The sequence below is a fragment of the Lissotriton vulgaris genome, chromosome 9 (genome assembly GCF_964263255.1).
Source record: "Lissotriton vulgaris chromosome 9, aLisVul1.2, whole genome shotgun sequence".
In the NCBI taxonomy this organism is placed as follows: Eukaryota; Metazoa; Chordata; class Amphibia; order Caudata; family Salamandridae; genus Lissotriton; species Lissotriton vulgaris.
In genome coordinates, this window is record NC_141697.1 from 968,263,138 (window position 1) to 968,282,328 (window position 19,191).

At 41.7% G+C, this 19,191-nt stretch overlaps 1 protein-coding gene across 1 annotated transcript in view; it reads left to right on the plus strand.

Annotated features, from left to right (window-relative positions):
• The window catches only part of DOCK3 (dedicator of cytokinesis 3), a 1,414,611-nt gene that overhangs the window by 1,167,023 nt on the left and 228,397 nt on the right, over nt 1-19,191 (plus strand). Inside the window, exons 25-26 of the mRNA XM_086938817.1 lie at nt 3,759-3,886; nt 13,364-13,510. Coding sequence (XP_086794943.1) covers nt 3,759-3,886; nt 13,364-13,510 — 275 coding nt within the window. The remainder of the gene's footprint in view (nt 1-3,758; nt 3,887-13,363; nt 13,511-19,191) is intronic.

Consider the following 19,191-nt stretch of genomic DNA (forward strand, 5'->3'; position numbering starts at 1 on the left):
CCCGCTCCATCTTTGGGTAAATTAAGAAATGGCAGCAGAGCCATATGCGCTCCGTCGGCGAACAGTTCAGAGGTCACCAAACATTACAATGCCATGAGTCGAGACAAATTGGGCCTATTTTGAAAATCTTGGGTTCATTATCCCCTTGGTGGCGAGCTCTAGAAAACAGGTGCTGCGCAGACAAATAATGGACGGAATGCTGAATGAATCATGCATTCACCCCCAGTTAAGAGATCTGTGTTAAATCCATAGTTCTTTTGCTCACCATGCCACCCTAGTTTAGACCCAGCCATATGCAAATCAGTAGTCTTGACCCTGTGCCTCATGGGAACAGTCCAGACCAAACTGCCAAGCCAGTTCCTCCCTGGACCAGAAACAAGCATCCTGGGACCGGTTTCAGGGTTTGTCACCCTACTTCAGCCAGGCTAGCTTGAATCTAGTGGCACAGTGAGCAAGGGACCCACGTCTGGGCATACCCATCCCACATAGGGCCAATAGTGCTACGCAAACAAATGGTGGACAGAATGCTGAATGAATCATACATTCTCCCCAGTCAAGAGATCTGGGTTAAATCCATTGTTCTTTTGTTCACCAGGCCACCCCAGTTTACACCCAGCCATATGCAAATCAGTCTTGACCCTGTGCCTTATGGGAACCGTCCAGACCGAACTGCCAAGCCAGGTCCTCCCTGGACCAGAAACAAGCATCTTGGGACTGGGTTTAGGGTAAGTCACCCTTATTCAGCCAGGCCAGCTTGAATCCAGTGGCACAGTGAGCAAGGGATCCACGTCTGGGCATACCCATCCCATATAGGACGAATAATGCTACGCAAACAAATGATGGACAGAATGCTGAATGAATCATACATTCACCCCCAGTCAAGAGATCTGGGAAAATCCATTGTTCTTTTGCTCACCAGGCCACCCCAGTTTAGACCCAGCCATATGCAAATCCGTCTTGACCCTGTGCCTCAAGGTAACAGTTCAGACCGAACTGCCAAGCCAGGTCCTCCCTGGACCAGAATAAAGCATCCTGGGACCGGTTTATGGGTATGTCACCCTTCTTCAGCCAGGTTAGCTTGAATCCAGTGGCACAGTGAGCAAGGGACCCACGTCTGGGCATACCCATCCCACATAGGGCGAATAGTGCTACGCAAACCAGGGGCAGTTGCAGCAGACGTCCTCATCTCCATAGTGGTACAGCCCTCACAGACATCGTTCTTCTGCCTCCCTGCATCAGCCTTCCTCCTGGTCTTGGTTTCTGGATACAGAAGACCAGAGCTTTTCCCCTAGCTGTTCCTCCGGTAGTGTAAGTGGGCTAGCCTCACTCATCCTTGAGAAGACCCACTGCTCTTGGGGTCAAAGTCCTTAGTCCTTTCTGGGCATCAGGGGGTTCTTCCTTCCAGTTATCTATGGCGGCCCCATGGTCCAGCAGTGAAGCGCTAAAAAACCACCAGGCAAGAGAGAGTTTCCCCCTTGTGCAAAAGCTTTTAAAGAGTAGTAGAAAGTTCCAGAAGCCAGGCACCACATACCAATCCCAGGATGCCATGTCACTTTCCCACTCCTGTCCCAAGCCTCCTGAATAGCTTGTGGAGACACTTCAAAATAGTGTCATCCAGGAAATACTAGTCACATCTTCTCTGGGGACCTCAGCTCTTCCCCTCACTGACATCACTGCCAAGGCCTTTCTCACTAGATTTTCAAAGGAGAACCCCCTCCTGCTTTGGCTCCAGTCGGAACTCCCTCCTTAGTTTAGTAGGCTTGGAAAAGCCCATCCCTGGTACAGTGTGATAGCTGATTAATTGATGCAGATAATTTCGCCTCAGCCCTTTCCTCCTCGAGAGCTGAGTGAAGCACTGTTAAGTACTCCCCTTTTGTTGGGAGGCCTTTTTTCCTGCTGCTGGAGAGAATTTGAATTAACCTGGCACAGTAGGGTGACAAAAAGCCTGGGCTCTGATCCTGAGCTGAGCCAGAGAAATATGACAATTCTGGATGACCCATAAGTTGTACAGATATCATTGTGGAACTTGAAGAATTGATTTTCTCGCACAGGTTACACTCCAATTCAATACATCATTGGTCTCTGTACACCAAAGGGAAGCGAAATCAAGTGCAGCTCCTCCGTTTGAGTGGAGGATCATCGCCCCACTAAGAAAAGCCCCAGGCCAGACCTGAAAAATTAAAAATTAAATGGTAATAAAGTTTATTTATTGCCATTTTATTTTTCAGTCACTAACCTGTCCGGAACTGAGTGTCCAGCCGGGGCGGGCCAGTGCTGCTGAGTTGCAGCAGGGAGCTGACTGCTGAAGTTTAAAATGTGCATGTCCGACTGGCCGCTTGTCTCGTTACGGCCAGCCAGACATGCGCATTTAGACTTCTCTAAGAGAAAGCACAGGCCTCCAGTGCTGAGTGAGGCCGCTCCTTCCAATCTTGGCACTGCTCTCATGCCAGTCAGAGCAGTGCAAGGATTGGTTAGGTGTGTTGGCTTGATCCAGCGTTTGAATCTGCCTGGAAGAGAGAAGACTAGTGGAGGAGGACGTTGTGTCGTGTATCAAGGGGAGTGTGTTTTTTTTAATGTTTTTTTTTCCACCTGCCGCACCACCCTTGGTACATGGCAGCCACCACTGAGCGAAACTGCATTCTAACGCGGTTCTCTCCCTATGTGTATATTAAAGTTTCACCACGGACAATACAGTAAATCACACTGACTTTCCCTATTAGCGCTCACTACCATTATAAGGCCTACCATCGGTAAATATCTAATCCTGCAGAGTCTCCATTGTGCCAGGCTACCTATGCATGGTTACCGGGTTGCACACAATAGTAGTCTCCCTCACACATGTGCCCACCTGTGTGCACATGTTCACGTATAACAATCCAAGTGCCCCTTACCCTTGCTATGTCTCAACGGCCTTACCTTAAAAAGTAGACATTGGGGGTAAAAATGTGCAGTCCATTTGTCATGTGATTAACCCGGGTGAGAAACATGTAGTGAGGCTCACCCGTAGTAAAAAGTCTAAAACCGGGTGATCCAAAAGGCAAAAAATCTGGGCATACTTAATGGGTGGAACCCAATCACAACACCTGAAAACTACATTCAGAAGTAACCACCACTCAGGCTGGAGCTTGCCTGTCTACGGAACAACTACAGGATGTCCCACCACACTACTGTCTGTCTCATTGTTCAAGCAGCAAAGTCAAATATCCTAGTCTTGATTTAGAAGGGTAGGTGTTGTGCCAGAATATCGAAGTCTAAATATCAACTTGTACTTGTTTCTAATCCACAATATTGATTACCAACATATCATGAAGATACGTAGATGTGGACTAAAGAATAGTAAATATATACAACCCAATGTATGGTTACCTTGAGTTATGTTGGTTGTCAATATTCTAGAGTTCACTTACAACTGAAAGTGGTATAACAATGCCATACAGAACATTTGTGTGATTCTGGAATGGCCTTGTGCAGAAAATAGAGAGAAGGTGGTTGGGACCTGCTGCTCAGTAAAGCTGGCTCTACATTGTTCTACTTAGCCAGAAGAATTTGGCCTTTTTCCAAGCAGCTGCTTAAAACAGATAGCCCCTTGAACAGGTTATAAAATCGAAGAGTTGCTGTGCTTGCTTGTGTAATGAAAATATATTTTTCTCAAATGTGTGCCAGTGATAATATGTCAGTGGGTGTCTTTCTCGATTGTAGCGCTGGCACTTGAATTATTTAGTTTTATAGTTGAATAACAACTTGTTTTTCTTCCCTAGAATCACGACGGATCCTGCTCCCTGTGGTGCTTCATCACATTCACCTCCATCTGCGCCAGCAAAAGGAGCTTCTCATTTGCTCAGGAATCCTCAGCAGCATATTCTCCATTATGAAAACAAGCTCCTTGGTGAGGCCTCTGTCTACAAATGTTATACAGATCAGTGTCTCGCCCTCAGAAGCAGTCACATATTCATGAAAAATAATCCACAGCTGCAGTTTGCATTCATCTCCTTGTAAACCTCTGCTCTTGCCCTCATCACACCTCCTATTTCCTACCACATATATGCAGCGGATTCTCTTTTTACAGCTCTCGCATCCCCAATCTATCCTCTTACAACATCCAAATGCATCTCTCTTTTGGTATCACTTTTTTGATTGATTGATTGATTGATTGATTGAATGAAAATGCATAAAGTGCAATGATTACCAGCGAAGTGTGTCCTGACACTTAGTCTGTATGGACATCTGTAAGCAGACCAAAATCCAATCACTTTTAATTATTGTGTAAACAGTTATGGCCACATGCATCATTGTTGCCGTTTGCGATTTTTTAATTGCGAAAATTAAGGAATCGTAATTAAGAAATCGCAAAAGGCTATGCATCAACAAATGGCAATTTCTTTTGCGATTTCTAAAAATTCCTTAATTGCGATTCACAATTTGCGAATTGCAATTAGGAATCCCTTCCCATTGATTCCTATGGGCCAAGAGGCCCATAGGAATCAATGGGAAGTCATTCTCAATTTGTGATTAGCAATTTGCGAATCGCAAATTGAGAATGCAATTTCAGGGGTGCAGGGGGGGTCCAAAGGACCCCCCCTGCACCCCTGAAATATAAATGTAGGTGCATTTTTCACACACACATGCCCCAAGGGCATGTGTGTGTGTGTAAAATGAAACTTTAAAAAATGCACTTTTGTGCATTTTTGAAAGTTTTCGCAAATTACCATGAAGGTCAACTTCATGGTAATTTACAAATTCGCAAATTTAAAATGTTCATGCATTTCTTAAATGCAATCGCAATTTTAGAAATCACAACATGATTGCGATTTCTAAAATTGTGAAAAACATGATGCATCCCAATTTTGTCAATTACATTCACAAACGGCCGAAAATTGTGATTCGCACCATTTGCGAATGCAATTGACAATGATGCATGTGCCCGATAGGGTTTTAATCTTCCTGAATAGGGGGTGACAAAGATAGAGAGGCATTCAAACCCATGTCTTCATGGAGAGATAACTGACGGAAAGCCCACCAATTCTTGTAGAGGGAGATACTGAGACCGAGACAAGAGTGGCTGTACTGGATCACAAGGAATGAGTGGGCTGATGTAGTGTAAATCATTGCTGAATGTATCTCAGACCCATCCCATTTTGGCTCGGTGACAAACACATTTTTGAAGAGACGTCTATTCTTAATCGTAATCCAAAGAAGGGCAAGCAGGTGCTTTGATATAAAACAAAAAAATGCCAGTCCAATTAAAAATCAGGCTGCAGTATTCTAAATAGTCTGTAGGGGAAACAACTGTTCTTTAGAAGTCCAAAGTCCCCTGGGAAAAAAGTGATGGTCGTTCTAACAGTCCTCAGAAAAAGGAAACATGTGGACTATGTTTTTGAGATATGCTCTCGAAAAGATAGGCTTGCATCAAATATGATACCAAGTTTTCTAGGAGATGAGATTAGTGGAGGCAGTTCGGCTGCCACTATATAGAATTCAACCTCCTGAGATTACAAGTGCTTAGAATGACAGTTTTTGAAGTATTTAATCTAAGAACATTGATCTTCATTAGTTGGACAATGTATTACATGCAACACTGGAAATCCAACTTCATTGTGGTATGATACCAATCTGGTCATGAAAACAGATGGGTATCTTCTGGATAAGAGAAGACAAAGCAAAAAGAGCAATCTAGCCAATGGAACAACACACAGATTATAGTGTTTGGGGCTGAGAGCTGTGCCCTAAGGGACGCTAGGGATGTTTCTTGAAAGACTGGATTGAATTAGAGGTAAAGTAACTGCTTCAGAGTATTCACACAGGACAGACGTCCGGCTGTCTTAGGCACAGACACTCACTCTGGGCATTTTCATGTGGGCCTGTAGAATATTGAATGCCAGTATTAAATACTGCAAACAACAAGTAATATTAAGACAGAAGAATTGCCATGAAACATGGTCAGAATATCTAGTATTCCTATAAGGACTATTTCGGTACTGTAACCTTGCCTAACTCCGGATTGCTGTTGATCAAATAATTCTATGGTTTCAAGATGTGAGGAGAGGGATCCCGTTTACATAGGCTTGAATAATTTTAGCTGATTTGTAACTAGAGAAATTGTCTTAATACATTGTAAAATCCTGGGAATCAGTGATGTTTTTTTAACATCGGAAGTACCACACTGGCTTCCAGCAATAGGGGACTGAGACCAGTTCAAGCAAAAGATTAAACAGTTTTGAGAAGAAAGGGGCTGGCGTATAAACCGATAGCATAAGACACTTTGCTAGGCAAAAGTCAAGCGGCAACCCAAGTTGAAAGAGGTTTGGTATGCACAAATTCGTCATCTGTTTGGACAAATTTGGCTAGTGTAGATAAAAAGACAAAAAAGCTGCCATCATCTGATAATAATGCTCTTTCAAGCATAGCCTACGATTCAACAGTGGTACTCACGTTTGTGTTCAAGTATTCTTGAATTATTTGCGCACAATTGTACCCACAATTTTCGTATTAACATGTGTGCTTTCGAGACGTTTATCAACTTGTGCACCTTTTTTCTGAGCTTTCTCACACATCTCTCCATTCTTCATCACTCCCAATGTGCAAATGTCTCTCCTTCCACAACTGCGGTGCATCTTCAAGGACAACGCACAAAGTGACTCTTTGTTGCAATAGCTGTGCTGCTGTGATTCTCCTACTACACTTCCTCTTGATGTAGACTTCATTCATTGTGACTTTAGTGCGATTACGTGGCCATTTAGACATGGTTGGGTAGTGAACAAATTATTTTAGCACTATCATCTATCACGGCCTGGGCAGAAATTTTGCTTACTCATGCTTACTCAGATTTGCCTAGACAGTACTGACTGTGCAAGCAACTTCTAATATCCCCCAAATGGGGGCAGATCCTACTTGTAGAATTTACTTCCACATTTGCCATGTTGTAAATCAGAAACACATATGCATCCCATACTCGGCTGAATTTGTGTGTGTGTGTGTGTATGTATATATAGGTTCAGCCAATGAAAACGTCTGGATGCTTTTAAACTTGCTGGAAAGTCCACGCTCAAACCCATGTATGTGTGTATGTGTTTAGATATGGATGTATAATCACCTACATACAAAGTTAGATTTCAACATTTTAAACAAACATTTGGGATGTCATCAGTGATGTCATAAATTATGGCATAGAACATGGCATGAGTGCTGTAATTTATGAGGTCATAAGCAGTGCATGGCGGGGTAGCAAGTTACAGCTAGATCTGCTAACTATAACTGGTGAATTTCTGTTTTTTTTGTTTAAAATTTTAATGTTGTCACTGACATATACTTAATTATAATGTTACTTTAACCTTTGTTTTTTTCGGAGTATTTTTAATTATTTTTTTAAGTGAATTCCTGGTGTTTTCATGACATGTAGTAATATTTATTATATGTAAAGACATTTCCCTAGGGCTATATGTTTTTTAAACAAGAGGGGGGGGGGGCACATTGTACAACTCGAACCTTATTTTGGCCCGCAGACTCCAGGGCATAGTTTTTTTTTTTTTTTTTTTAGAGGATAGGGTTTTTCTTTCATGAAAGGGGTATGGGCCTTGTGATCCAACTCCTCGAGCTTTGTTAGGCAATGGAACCCCATCCCCAGGGCCACTAATAAAATTAAAGGGAAGAAGGGGCAATGTGGCCCCCTTTGCCCAACTATGTTAGTCCCTGGTGACCCGCCCCCAGGGCCTTGTTTTTTTAATGAAAGGAGGTTTTTTTTTCAATAAAACAGTAGGGATGCCACCTGCCCCCCCCCCCCCCCCCCCCCTCCCCAGATTTTTATAGGCCAGGGGACCCCAGGGCCACTACTAAAATTAAAGGGAAGGGGACCAACTGCTCCCCTCCCATAGCCTTTTCCAGCCCTGGGGACCCCGTGGCCTGCACTATTAAAGGGCCATGGGGTCGTGGGTGGCGGGGGAAGCCCCAGAGCCCCGGCCAACTCCCCGCATACAGCAGGAGCTGACATTGCTCCCAACCAGAGGGAGCAGCTACTACTGCTGCTCCATCCGGGCAGGAGCAATGTTTTAGTTTCCCTGACTGCAACAGTGCAGTTAGGGAAACAGCTATGTCCTGGGGGTGGCTCCCAAGGACATAGCTAGTGAGCCAACCCCGGCGGATGAGTTTCTTCAGGGCTTTAGAGGTTCGGGTGGGAGGAGCACGTGGCCCCCTCCCCATTTTGAGTAATTTAAGCTCCGAGAATGGGCTTCCCGGGGCTTTTAGAGGCTCAGCAAATGCTTAGTACATAGGACAATCCACAATTCTCTTCACCAGAGGCAATATAGTGTGGAGGATATTAACCTGTTGGTTTCTCTCCCATAATTCAGAATTTACCGAAAAGATCGAAGTGTTCCATGATCCTGATGTCTCATTCAGGCACTCAGTATCTTCTTCAACAGTTCCGATGTATTGTTTCTTTGGTAGACAACTCCTTCACAACATATCTATCTTCTTGTACAACCCATAATCAAAAATCTAACCCCTTTCACAAATCCCACACTTTTCTGTGTCTCTGTCAACAACTGCTGTTCAGGGTCATTGTTTTTATAATTCAAGTTCAGGCTGCACCTTCCTCTGGGTACCAGCAAATCTCAAAGCCTATTTATATTTGTATAAAATATTTGCCCGGTTGAAAGCAACTAAAATAATGAATTTGAAAATGTGATTATGCTGAACACAATTCATGCACATTGTGGTAATATTGTAGATGCATCAACACAACTTTTTCCGTAGTAAAATATGCTGTAAAGTCTCAGGACAAGAATTTCAAAACTGACATAAACTTTGTTCTGCATGTGCCTTCAACCAATCTCTCACAGTTTGATCAAGTGGTTGTTGGACCACCTTAAACACATTTGGTTCTTACACATATTAGGGCACTTTACTTTATCACAGCAAGCCAAATGTACTTTCTGTCATCAGTACGTGTTGTTCCATCTCTGATATTATTTTTTTGTCATGTATCCAATCCCCAATAAAGAGAGATCATTGAAATCACATTAGCCACGTTTTTTAGTATTGGTTATATTTGCTATATTTGTCTGTTTTGATTGTCGAGGTTTAACCATTTGGAAGTAGCAAAACTCTAGCTGGAGCAGGCTTAGTTTAAGGGCACATCATAGAAACAAAAAAAATGAGGTTCCTCAAGACGATCAAACATCAGATTGCAACATTACAAAGTCAACCTTTGTGGTAGATTATAAGAAGAATAGAGCTTGCTTGGCCCTTGCATCCATTTTATTGAGTCGTTGTTGATATAAAGGTTGCCAGAGTTCATAGCCATATTCTAGATGACACGTCGTCTTAGACTTATATGCCTTCTCTTATGGATGTAGGGTATTTGGACAAAATATTTGGTAAAAAATATCGAAATGTTGAAATAATGAGTTTTTATTATTGTGATACACATAAATTGTGATGCAGGAATATTGTTGACAAGAATATCGATTTTCTAAGGTAAAATATATCAATGTCAAAAATCTCTGGGCCTCATTACAATGGTTGGCGGATGCCACCTACAGGCCGTTGGTGGCAGTCAATTTGACATCAAGGCCATAGGCCAACTGCGGGATTACAATACTGGAGGTCAAAGCGCAGAGGTTGGGGGAGAGACTGCCACCTCTGACACGATCCAAGATCCCATCGGTGCGGCAATCAAAATCCTATCTTTACAATGGAGGCAGTGCCTGCACAGGCACCAATACATGGATGAGGTCGTCTGTTTCCGACTACCGTTTCATGGCAGTCCCAAGCAGGTCCCCCATCCCCAATGGGCCACTGCTAAGTGGCCTTGGGGGCAATTCGGAAAAGCCCAAAGGGAGGTAATGTAATGAACACTAACACATCCCACTGGAGGGATAAAAAATGAAACTGTGAGAAGCAGGGAAATGAATTGGAACCCCAATAAATGACTTGTTGAAAATAAGAAGCCATTATTTTCCTATGAACTTAAAATATAATTGTCCTAGGAATAGGTTTTATATAAAAACTATAACTACCACAATGCTCAGCAACAGAGCAAAGGAAATGACGAAATGATCATGTGATTGCTTTAAATATGGTGAAAAAAAAATGCAGGAAGTTGATCGTGACCAAGATGCTTGGAGCATCGAAACGCGTTGATCGAATGCTTTCAATTTTTGCCTAAATAAGTTTAAAATAAACAGAATTGTGGAAATTCAAAGGGAGTGCGCCCGTTTTCCTTTCTAAACAAAGGAGCAGTGTGATGATGTTGAACGGCGTGGTTCCGCCGTAGGTGCACGCACCCGCAAAGAGCACTCGTTGGCCGGGGAAAGGTGAACCAAGGTGTGGTGATATATGTATATATATATATATATATATATATATATATATATATATATATATATATATATATATATATATATATATATATATATATATATATACACACATATATATATGAATTTGTTATATTGGTATATATAAAAAATATTAGAACTTGAAATATAGATTATAATGTATATTTTTTAAATAGTTTTGTATTATATATGTGCATATAAATATACACACATTCATATATATGTGAATGTATTCTTGAATTTGTTGTAAATTTAGGGCCTTATTATGAGTTTGGAGGTCTGAGCGCGGAAGGACCACAACCTCTAGAAGACCGCTGTGCCTGTGGCCTTCCCTCCACTGTATTACAAGGTTCCAGATGGGCCGGCGGTGACGTTGCAGTGGTCTTGAGAACTGTGTGTACATTCCAACTGCAAATGTGTTGAATGCACACATATACATGATATATGTGGGAAAATACCACTTACCTATTGCCAGAGTCCGACCTATATGTGGGCAGTCCTGGTAATGGATATATGGTACCAAAGCACTTACCTGTATTTCACCAAAAACGGGGTCGTATTCCTCGGGGTGAAGATGTTCTTGAATATGGAGGAGTTGGAGAAAGAGATCCAGGTTGAAATCTGTTAGGAGGAACTGGCAAGGGGTGAGTATGCACCCCAAATCTTTTGTTTCTGCTGACCTATAGGCGGCGGTCCGACCGCTGCGGTCAGCTCATCGGGAAGTCAACTCATAATACTGACGCGATGTTGCACCTCTGGACCGCTCAATGGATGCTGCCTTCCACTGACCATGACCCTGGCAGTCAGAGGTGTGGTTGGTGGTGCCTGCAGTCTTCGCAAAGCCAATCTGCCCTACTTGTAGTACAGTGGACAGCTCACCGCCATTGGACCGCCACCGCATGGACCGATAAACTCATAAATAAGAGGCTTAGTACTTTTGGCTCGTCAGCATTTCTGGCCATTTCTGAGTACTGCTTTACTACGAGGGGCCGATTCTGATGCAGTTAGGAAAGCATTCCCACCTCGGCCCGATTACGATGCGGTTAGGAAGGCCTTCTAACGGCATTTGCTCCTTTAGAATCGGATGGGGAACGTGTCTTCCCGACCGAGGGTCAGATTACGATGATGTTAGGAACATAGGCTCCCTTAGAAGTCAATGGGAGTCCAACCATATCGTATCTGGAAGCATCCGGATGCATCATACTCGGTCGGTCGGACTCTCCCGATCCGAGTCAGTCGGAGACCATTTCCAAACCGACTCGATCGGAAAGATTTCCTAACCGCATCAGAATCGGGCCCAAAGTTAATACATTTGAATATATTAAATTTACATTATTTTTTAAAGATGTATTTTTAAAAATCCAAACTAAATGTAAATGTTTATATTTATCTATGATGTACAAAAATATTACCAGTTGTGTGCAAAATATATTTAAATGCATCTAATTATTTCCTAAAAACAAATTAGTAATTTTTTTTAAACTTGTTACAATAATTTTTTCATTAGAAACGGATAATGAAATATTTAATATTAAAATAATATGTATTTTTTATTTCTATATAACTTTTACCATTACATTATTATATATAATCTTTCAAAGTCATAATGCATTCATTTATTGTGACATTATTTCATATTGTTAGTTTCTGTCTCCATTATTTTCTTTTGGGGGTGTGGCAGTACCTGTGGTTGGTAATGTAAGATACTGCTACATTTACAACAGTTTTGGGACATTTTTAGCACTAGTACGTGCAGTTTGTAAATTACAATGGTTTGTTTCTTGTGCTGCTGAATTCTGAGGCTCTGCCAACAACACCTAGCATGAGTAATCATTTGACTACTCTGCCACACTACCCAGAGGGTCACACACTGAAAAGGAGTACCTAGTTCCCAGACTGGAGGTCAGCAGTACAGGGGCACTGGGACACCAGAAGTAAAAGACCCTGATTGTTACATTTGTGGCATTGTGCTTTCTGACTGTCCTAGAACTCTCCAACCCAGATTTCTAATAGCTTGCATCAAAACCTTCAGTTGAGGCTGGTTACTATAATGTACTTCTTAATTTTGTTAGGAGCTTACAGAAGGTGAGGAAGGTGGGTATTCTTAAAACAGTAAAACATTTGACAGCTGCATGCAGGTAAAAGAAGCATAAACAACTTCCAGTTTAAAAAGGACACAGGGATTTCTCAAAGGATTATGAACAGAGAGTGCATTCATGTTCTAGGTTAGGAGAGCACATTTTTAAGGAGGAAGGACATTTCACCACTCACCCTATTTAGGTTGAACCCCACACCATGGAAGAGAACTCCCAAGTCATGGGGGTGATTTTCTTTTTTTTTATTAAGCAAGTTCCGGCTTGGGAGTTTGTTTTTTAAAAAGAAAATGAAAACATTTGGTGGATTGCCGTCAAAACCGATGGTGGCCGTCCACTAAATGTTTTGTACATTGAAAGGAACCGCTGTGAGGGTACTCCATCAGGGTAGCTGAGGTAATGTCCTCTGCTTCAATGATGGACTCTACTCCATCCATCAAACCTTAAATCAGGCCCATAGTTTTCTTCTGGGAATATTCCAGTACAGATCAGGAAACTTTACATGGCTCTTCCTGACTTACTGTTTGAACAGAGAACACCCAGAGAGGGTGGAGCTGCATTTAGCAATGATGGAAAATGGAGATGTAGCTTCTACCTAGTAAAGGATGAGAAGGCCCCAAGGTGAGAGGATAGAGCAAATGCATGCACAGAATGACCTGAGAGAATTAAGCATAAGTGAGCATAGAAGATAGTGAGGGAGGGAAGCTGAGGTGAGCTCAGCAGACATTGACAGAAGAGAGCACAGGTGAGCACAGAAGATGGTTTTATAAGAGAATTCAGATGAGACACTGAATAGAGTGAGATGAAAGTACATAAGATGGTGAATGAAGAAACCAGTGGGAATTGGCGGAAGGAGAGAGTTCTCCAAGATAGCAGTGTTTTTCCTCAGTGAGTTTTTTTGTAGTATATAATAGGCTGCTTTCTGTCTCTCCCTAGGAGGTGGATGTTGGGGAGGAGGTGGAGATGATGGTGGAGAGCCTCCTGGATGTGCTGCTGCAAACCCTCCTCACCATCCTGAGTAAATCGCAATCGCAGGAGGCGGTAAGAGGACAGCGGTGCCCGCAGTGCACAGCCGAAATCACTGTTAGTAGTAACTAACATCAGGTTCTATTTCCTGCTTTCTAACCCTTAAACCCTATTTCCATCACCATTATCACATACACCATATTATGCATGAAAAGTAGGGCAGCCTGCCTCATCTTCTATATAGTCTTTGTTAAGAATTCATTAATATTTCTGGAACATAGTAGAAATGTACCAACCCCTGCATCTGAGTTGAAGATCGCAGGTGTAGGAACATTTGGAAAATAAGCTATCCAATGACAGTGTTGGGTATTTCTTTTGATAAAGGAGGCAGCCTGATTGATTGGTGTTTGTAACATACTGAAACTGTGGAACTTGAGCCCACTTGCGTTACATTGCTTGTTGTTGAAGTGGAACACAGTCATAACCTTGCAAGAGTGACCCTCGGAAGTATGGGAGAAACTTGTATAAATGTGTTAAGTTATTGAGTTTAAAACCTGAAACAATCCAATTACTTAGTAAAATCTTAGTAAGACACCTTTCACCACCATCAACAATAGTACAAGACTTAGAAAGTGACATGTTTGATCCAACTCCAGAAATTATGGAGAGGGAATTTATCTGATATTGATTCATTGATAGAAGCTCACTATTTACTATGAAAAATCTCCCACTAAGATCACCTTCTTAACTAGCACGGTCTGGTAGAAAGTGTATAAGTAATGAGCTTGTATAACTTCACACCTAGATTACCTGATGTCTCCTAATTGGGACTGCACCCTTGCTGTTGCCAGCCATGTCAATAAATTGGGCATAATATTTTACTATGATTATGCCATCTCCAGCATCCCAAATCAGACCTCTAGCTTGATTTCCAAATTTAGTTAAACTTATGCAGATAGATGTAAATATGACTGCTGATATCAGGGCATTTGTTTAGCAATTGCATGAAGAAGCATGGACAAAATAGAACATGGGAAGTAACCATTGGCGAGAGTCTGCAAGATTTAAAAATCTGCCTGTGCAAGTAAGCCCAAGCAGATATCTCATAAATAAATTATTTTCTCACATGGCCCCATTGCAGTGTTGCACCTCCAAGTAACGCTGAAGCCAAAGTCCCATCCCTCTGTTCTCTGCCTCCTACTGAAGCTTTGAGGATCTGTAGAAGTGTTTGCCGCTACCGTCTGAAGGCGGGATTAGGGGTGGTGCTGGGTCAATACAGGTGGAGTGTAGTTCTGTAGTCAACTAGTGGTGCCAGCTCTCTCTAGGATTTACCCCTGATGGATAAGACACCATTGCTCTACGCTGCTGTTTTGCTACACTGGTTTCTAGTTGGTCACAACTGTAACTCATTTGAGGGGCATCTGCCAAGTTCCCATATGACCGCCTCCAATAATTCATATGCCAAGCTCCTTTTTGTTCTCTTTTCAAAACTGATAAACTCCTGCTACCTTGCCATTATTTTTCAAATACCTGTACATTTCTCTCTAATCAGTCCTCTTATCCTGTTCAGTACCTTCTCTTTTATGGAACACTTATCAACCACGCTCTCCGATTTTATGCACATTAATCAGTATTGCCTTTACTGTTTCCTTTCAGGAATTGACCAAGTCTCTGCATAAGTGCTCCACCCTCACTGTCCTTGTCCCCTCTATCCATTTTTTCACCTACAGCTTTATTGCCTTTCTGTTTCTGTTACTCTTCAGGTCTTATAAGTTATTTGCCCTTAAAATTACCTCTTCATCTATTAATGTCAACATCCTTTCATATTGATCATAAATAACTTATTCTTGCTCTGCTTGTAACGAGAAAGAAAGCCTTCAGTACAAATCAAGACTTACTTGAGTCTTTTTTTGATCTTCTATCACAGTGTATTAAACTCTTTGAGGATCGAGCTCTCCTTCACTTTCCACTTCTCGTCATCGATTTGCGCGTTTAGTTTAATAGATACATTAACACATATATTGCATTGTAGGGACTGTGCATACATTTAATGCATGAACTCTCTGTTGATTGAATTAGTTCCCTTAGTGAAAGATTTAGTTTCACATGTACGCAGACAACACGCAGATATACATCAAGATCACATCTCGCGAAGACATCAAGTTAATGAACGAGGCACTAAAAACGTCATTACAATGGTTAACTAGCAATCATCTGAAGTTAAATGCACAAAAAACAGAATTCCAATTAATCTCACCACCAAAAAACCACACAGAAGTGAAGGAATGGACCAAAATGATCACAGCACTAAATTGCACCCCCACTCTTGTAGATTCAGTGAAATCACTAGGAATCACGCTAGATGAGAACCTTGACATGAAAACCCACATCAAAAATATGGCAAAATGTACCTGTTTTCATCTAAACTGCATTACAAAAATGAAACCATTTATTTCTACGACGGATCTCAAAATGGCAGTCCAATCCTTGGTTGTCTCGAGGATCGAATATTGATGTACAACATTAGCAGAACTACCAAGAATTTCCACAACACCACTAAAAGCATGCCTCAATGCAGCTGCAAGACTCATCTCCGGATCGAGGAAATTCGACCATATCTCGCTACACTTGAAAGCGCTAAACTAGCTACCGTTGGAAGCCAGGATTCAACTAAAAATGGCATGCATTACCCACAAAGCGCTCCATTACAAGACACCGAGATACCTGGCCAAGAACATTGAGTTATCAGGAGGAAGCAGACCTGCCAGGAGTGCCAAAGAGCTGTTGCTGCGACCACCCATCTTCTGGAAGAAGAAAACATATGATCGAGCTTTCTCTGGAGCTGCCCCCAGAATCTGGAACTCACTCCCTCCAAACATTAGGAACATTTCAAACATGGCAACATTTAAGAAGGAAACCAAGATCTTCCTGATGAGTAAGTTCCTACAATAGACAAGGCAGCTCTCCACTTGCACTGTGACGCGAATGTCACCAAACAGAACAGCTTGGTAATTAAAAGAGAAAGTCACCAGAGATACTGGGGAGAAACATTAACGGTCTCAGGGAGGGAGATTGCATAGAGAAACAACACTCCAGAACTATTAGGTACTAGAAATCCCAGTACTCCGGTGATTTCAAGATGTATCCAAATACCTACCTCATATGTCTATTTATATATATATATATGGTTAGGTTAACACTTATGACTGTATTTGTGATTTCAAGATGTATCCAAATACTTACCTCATATGTCTATCTATATATATTGTTAGGTCAAATGTTATGACTTTATATTAACCTACCTAATAGCAGTGTATAATGTCTGTTATACAAAATGTATCTTGAAACAACCACTTATAATGTGAAGCGCTCTGATACCCAAGGGTCAAATTCGCGCTATACAAAACTCTTGAAATTAAATAAAATAAAATAAAAAACCCTGTTTCATGGTATCTCATTAACTGTATCGACCATTAATTGTCTATATAATGAGATGCTGAACCTTTACTTGCAGCAATCATTGTTTCTATAACATCACCTTGATGGTGGCAAGCAAACATGTACTTTTATACATTCATCAAACTTTTCTGTGGAGTCTATGCAGAGATTTGTAGATCTTCCATGTGTCTGAAGACAGAACATCCAACAGGCAATAAATGAGGGCTTGCAGGTACCCAATCAGGGAGCAAGTGCTACATCTGACGTCTAAGCATGATTGTTACCATGGAGTGTCAAGGACCTCTTCAGGGTGGCTAAGACTAACACGTTTGAAATCAGTTTTACAACATAAACAGATGTGTCTCCCTTCTACAGTTAGTGTTCAATTTGGGACTCATACTGACAATAAGATACAAAAAAATGATCATAAGGTTACATTGAAAGCAGTGGCCAGGGGAAAAAGAAAGGCAAACAAATTTCACATAAGACCTTCTAAATGCAGTGAGTTCAACCCCCTTTTTGGCAACACCATCGGTTTCAGCAGGAAACCATGGAGGGGAAAGCATCTTCTGTCACCTGAAAGAGAAAAAGCAAATCACAAAAGACAGATTATAAATACTGACAAAAGTAACCTTCCCTTTACGTTCAACAGTACGCCTCCAGTTTCCTCTACAAGAACAAAACAGTTCCATTTAGGGTGGCTATCATAGAGATTTAAACTACAGCAAAAGCCAACAATTGAATTGGTCCTAATAATAATAGGTGCTATTGGGTATTCTCTCACTGCTTTCTAGTTAAAAGTTGAGTTAGTAAAAATCAGTGTGGTCTTGTACTAAGTCTAAAAAGCCAAACAGGCGGGTGTGGAAGAAAGAAATTGAAATGAGATGTTGGGTACATCTTATGTATTTGTCTAAGCATGAAATATACATGATGCACTCAAATTAAATGAAACTATTTAACCAAACGGTTCTTGATACTTTGGGCATTTGCCGTAAGACTGAGAGCTATTCTCTGTCTATTAGCGCTTCCACTGGGTCATTCTCGCACTACTTTTTAAGCTCCTTTAGGTCTCCTCCTCCCTGAATATTTTCTATGGTTGTTTCAGCATAGGGTGTCAACTTCTCCATTTAATTGTTATCTGCAGCACCTCCCTGAGTGTCCTGTACAGTTGCCTTCTCCATGTACTATCTCCAGCACCTCCCTGAGTGTCACGTGCAGTTGCCTTCTCTATATAGGTATTATCTGCAGCACCTTCCTGATTGTCCTGTAAAGTCACCTTCTCCGTGTGAGTATTATCTGCAGTACCTCCCTGAGTGTCTGCTACAATCGCCTTCTCCACGTAAGTATTTTCTGCTGCACCTCCCGGAGTGTCCATGTAAATATTATCTGTAGCATCTTATCTTAGTCCCTGGCATTCCCACATGTTAGACCTGCTGCATTGTGCAAGGCTGCAAGTATCAAGAATGGTCCTTTTGTCATTTCATATTCTTGCCTGAGTTCTGCAAATGACCAGAGAGATTTCAACCCATATAACTGCCCTACTCTAGTGATCATTGCCCTTGTCAGTGCTTTGAGATTTGTCAGAGTTTTAGCACTTTTTAATCTTAGTATGCTCCATAAAGGCAGTGCCAATGAGTTTTTTTACTTTTGTGAAAAGCTAGTCCTGCTAGTTTTGGCTCTCTGTACTAGCACTGAATGTGGCTTTGTCGGAGGAATTCTACCAAATAAAACTTCAGGTACTGAAATGTTGCCTAATTGTGTTTGTGTGTATTTCACTTTTAATTTTGCCATATGGCTCTGGATTTCTGCTGTACTTCCAGATAATAGGCTTCAAATTTAGGTACACCTAGGCCCCGATCAGTGGCAGGAAGAGTTTTACTAGTGCTATGTTGCGCCTTCCGGGCTCCATACCTAATTGATCGATGCAGTGTTTAGGTCTTGGAAAAAGTGCCTGGTTAATGTCAGCGATATATTTGCAAAGACATACAGCATGTAGTTAGAAGCACAATTTTCATGCAAAGGAATACCCCACACACAGAGCTCTGGATTGTACTTTTATATTCCTCAGCATACAATTACACACTGCGCTCTCATCGTGTGATAACCATTAATAACCACACCTTAACACCTCACAGCAGATTACATAATTCCTTGTTAAGTCCACCCAGAACCACAAGGGTCCTAGCGCACATAGTCTCATGACACTACATCTTTCCGCTTGGTAAACAACACGAACACACAATAGTCATATCATATTTAATTAATAAGGCATTGAGGCGCTTGCACCAGATCAAGTGGAATGAGATGGTTGAAATGCACTCTGAGGTTCTGATGATTGATCCCGACTGACAGGCAGGGTT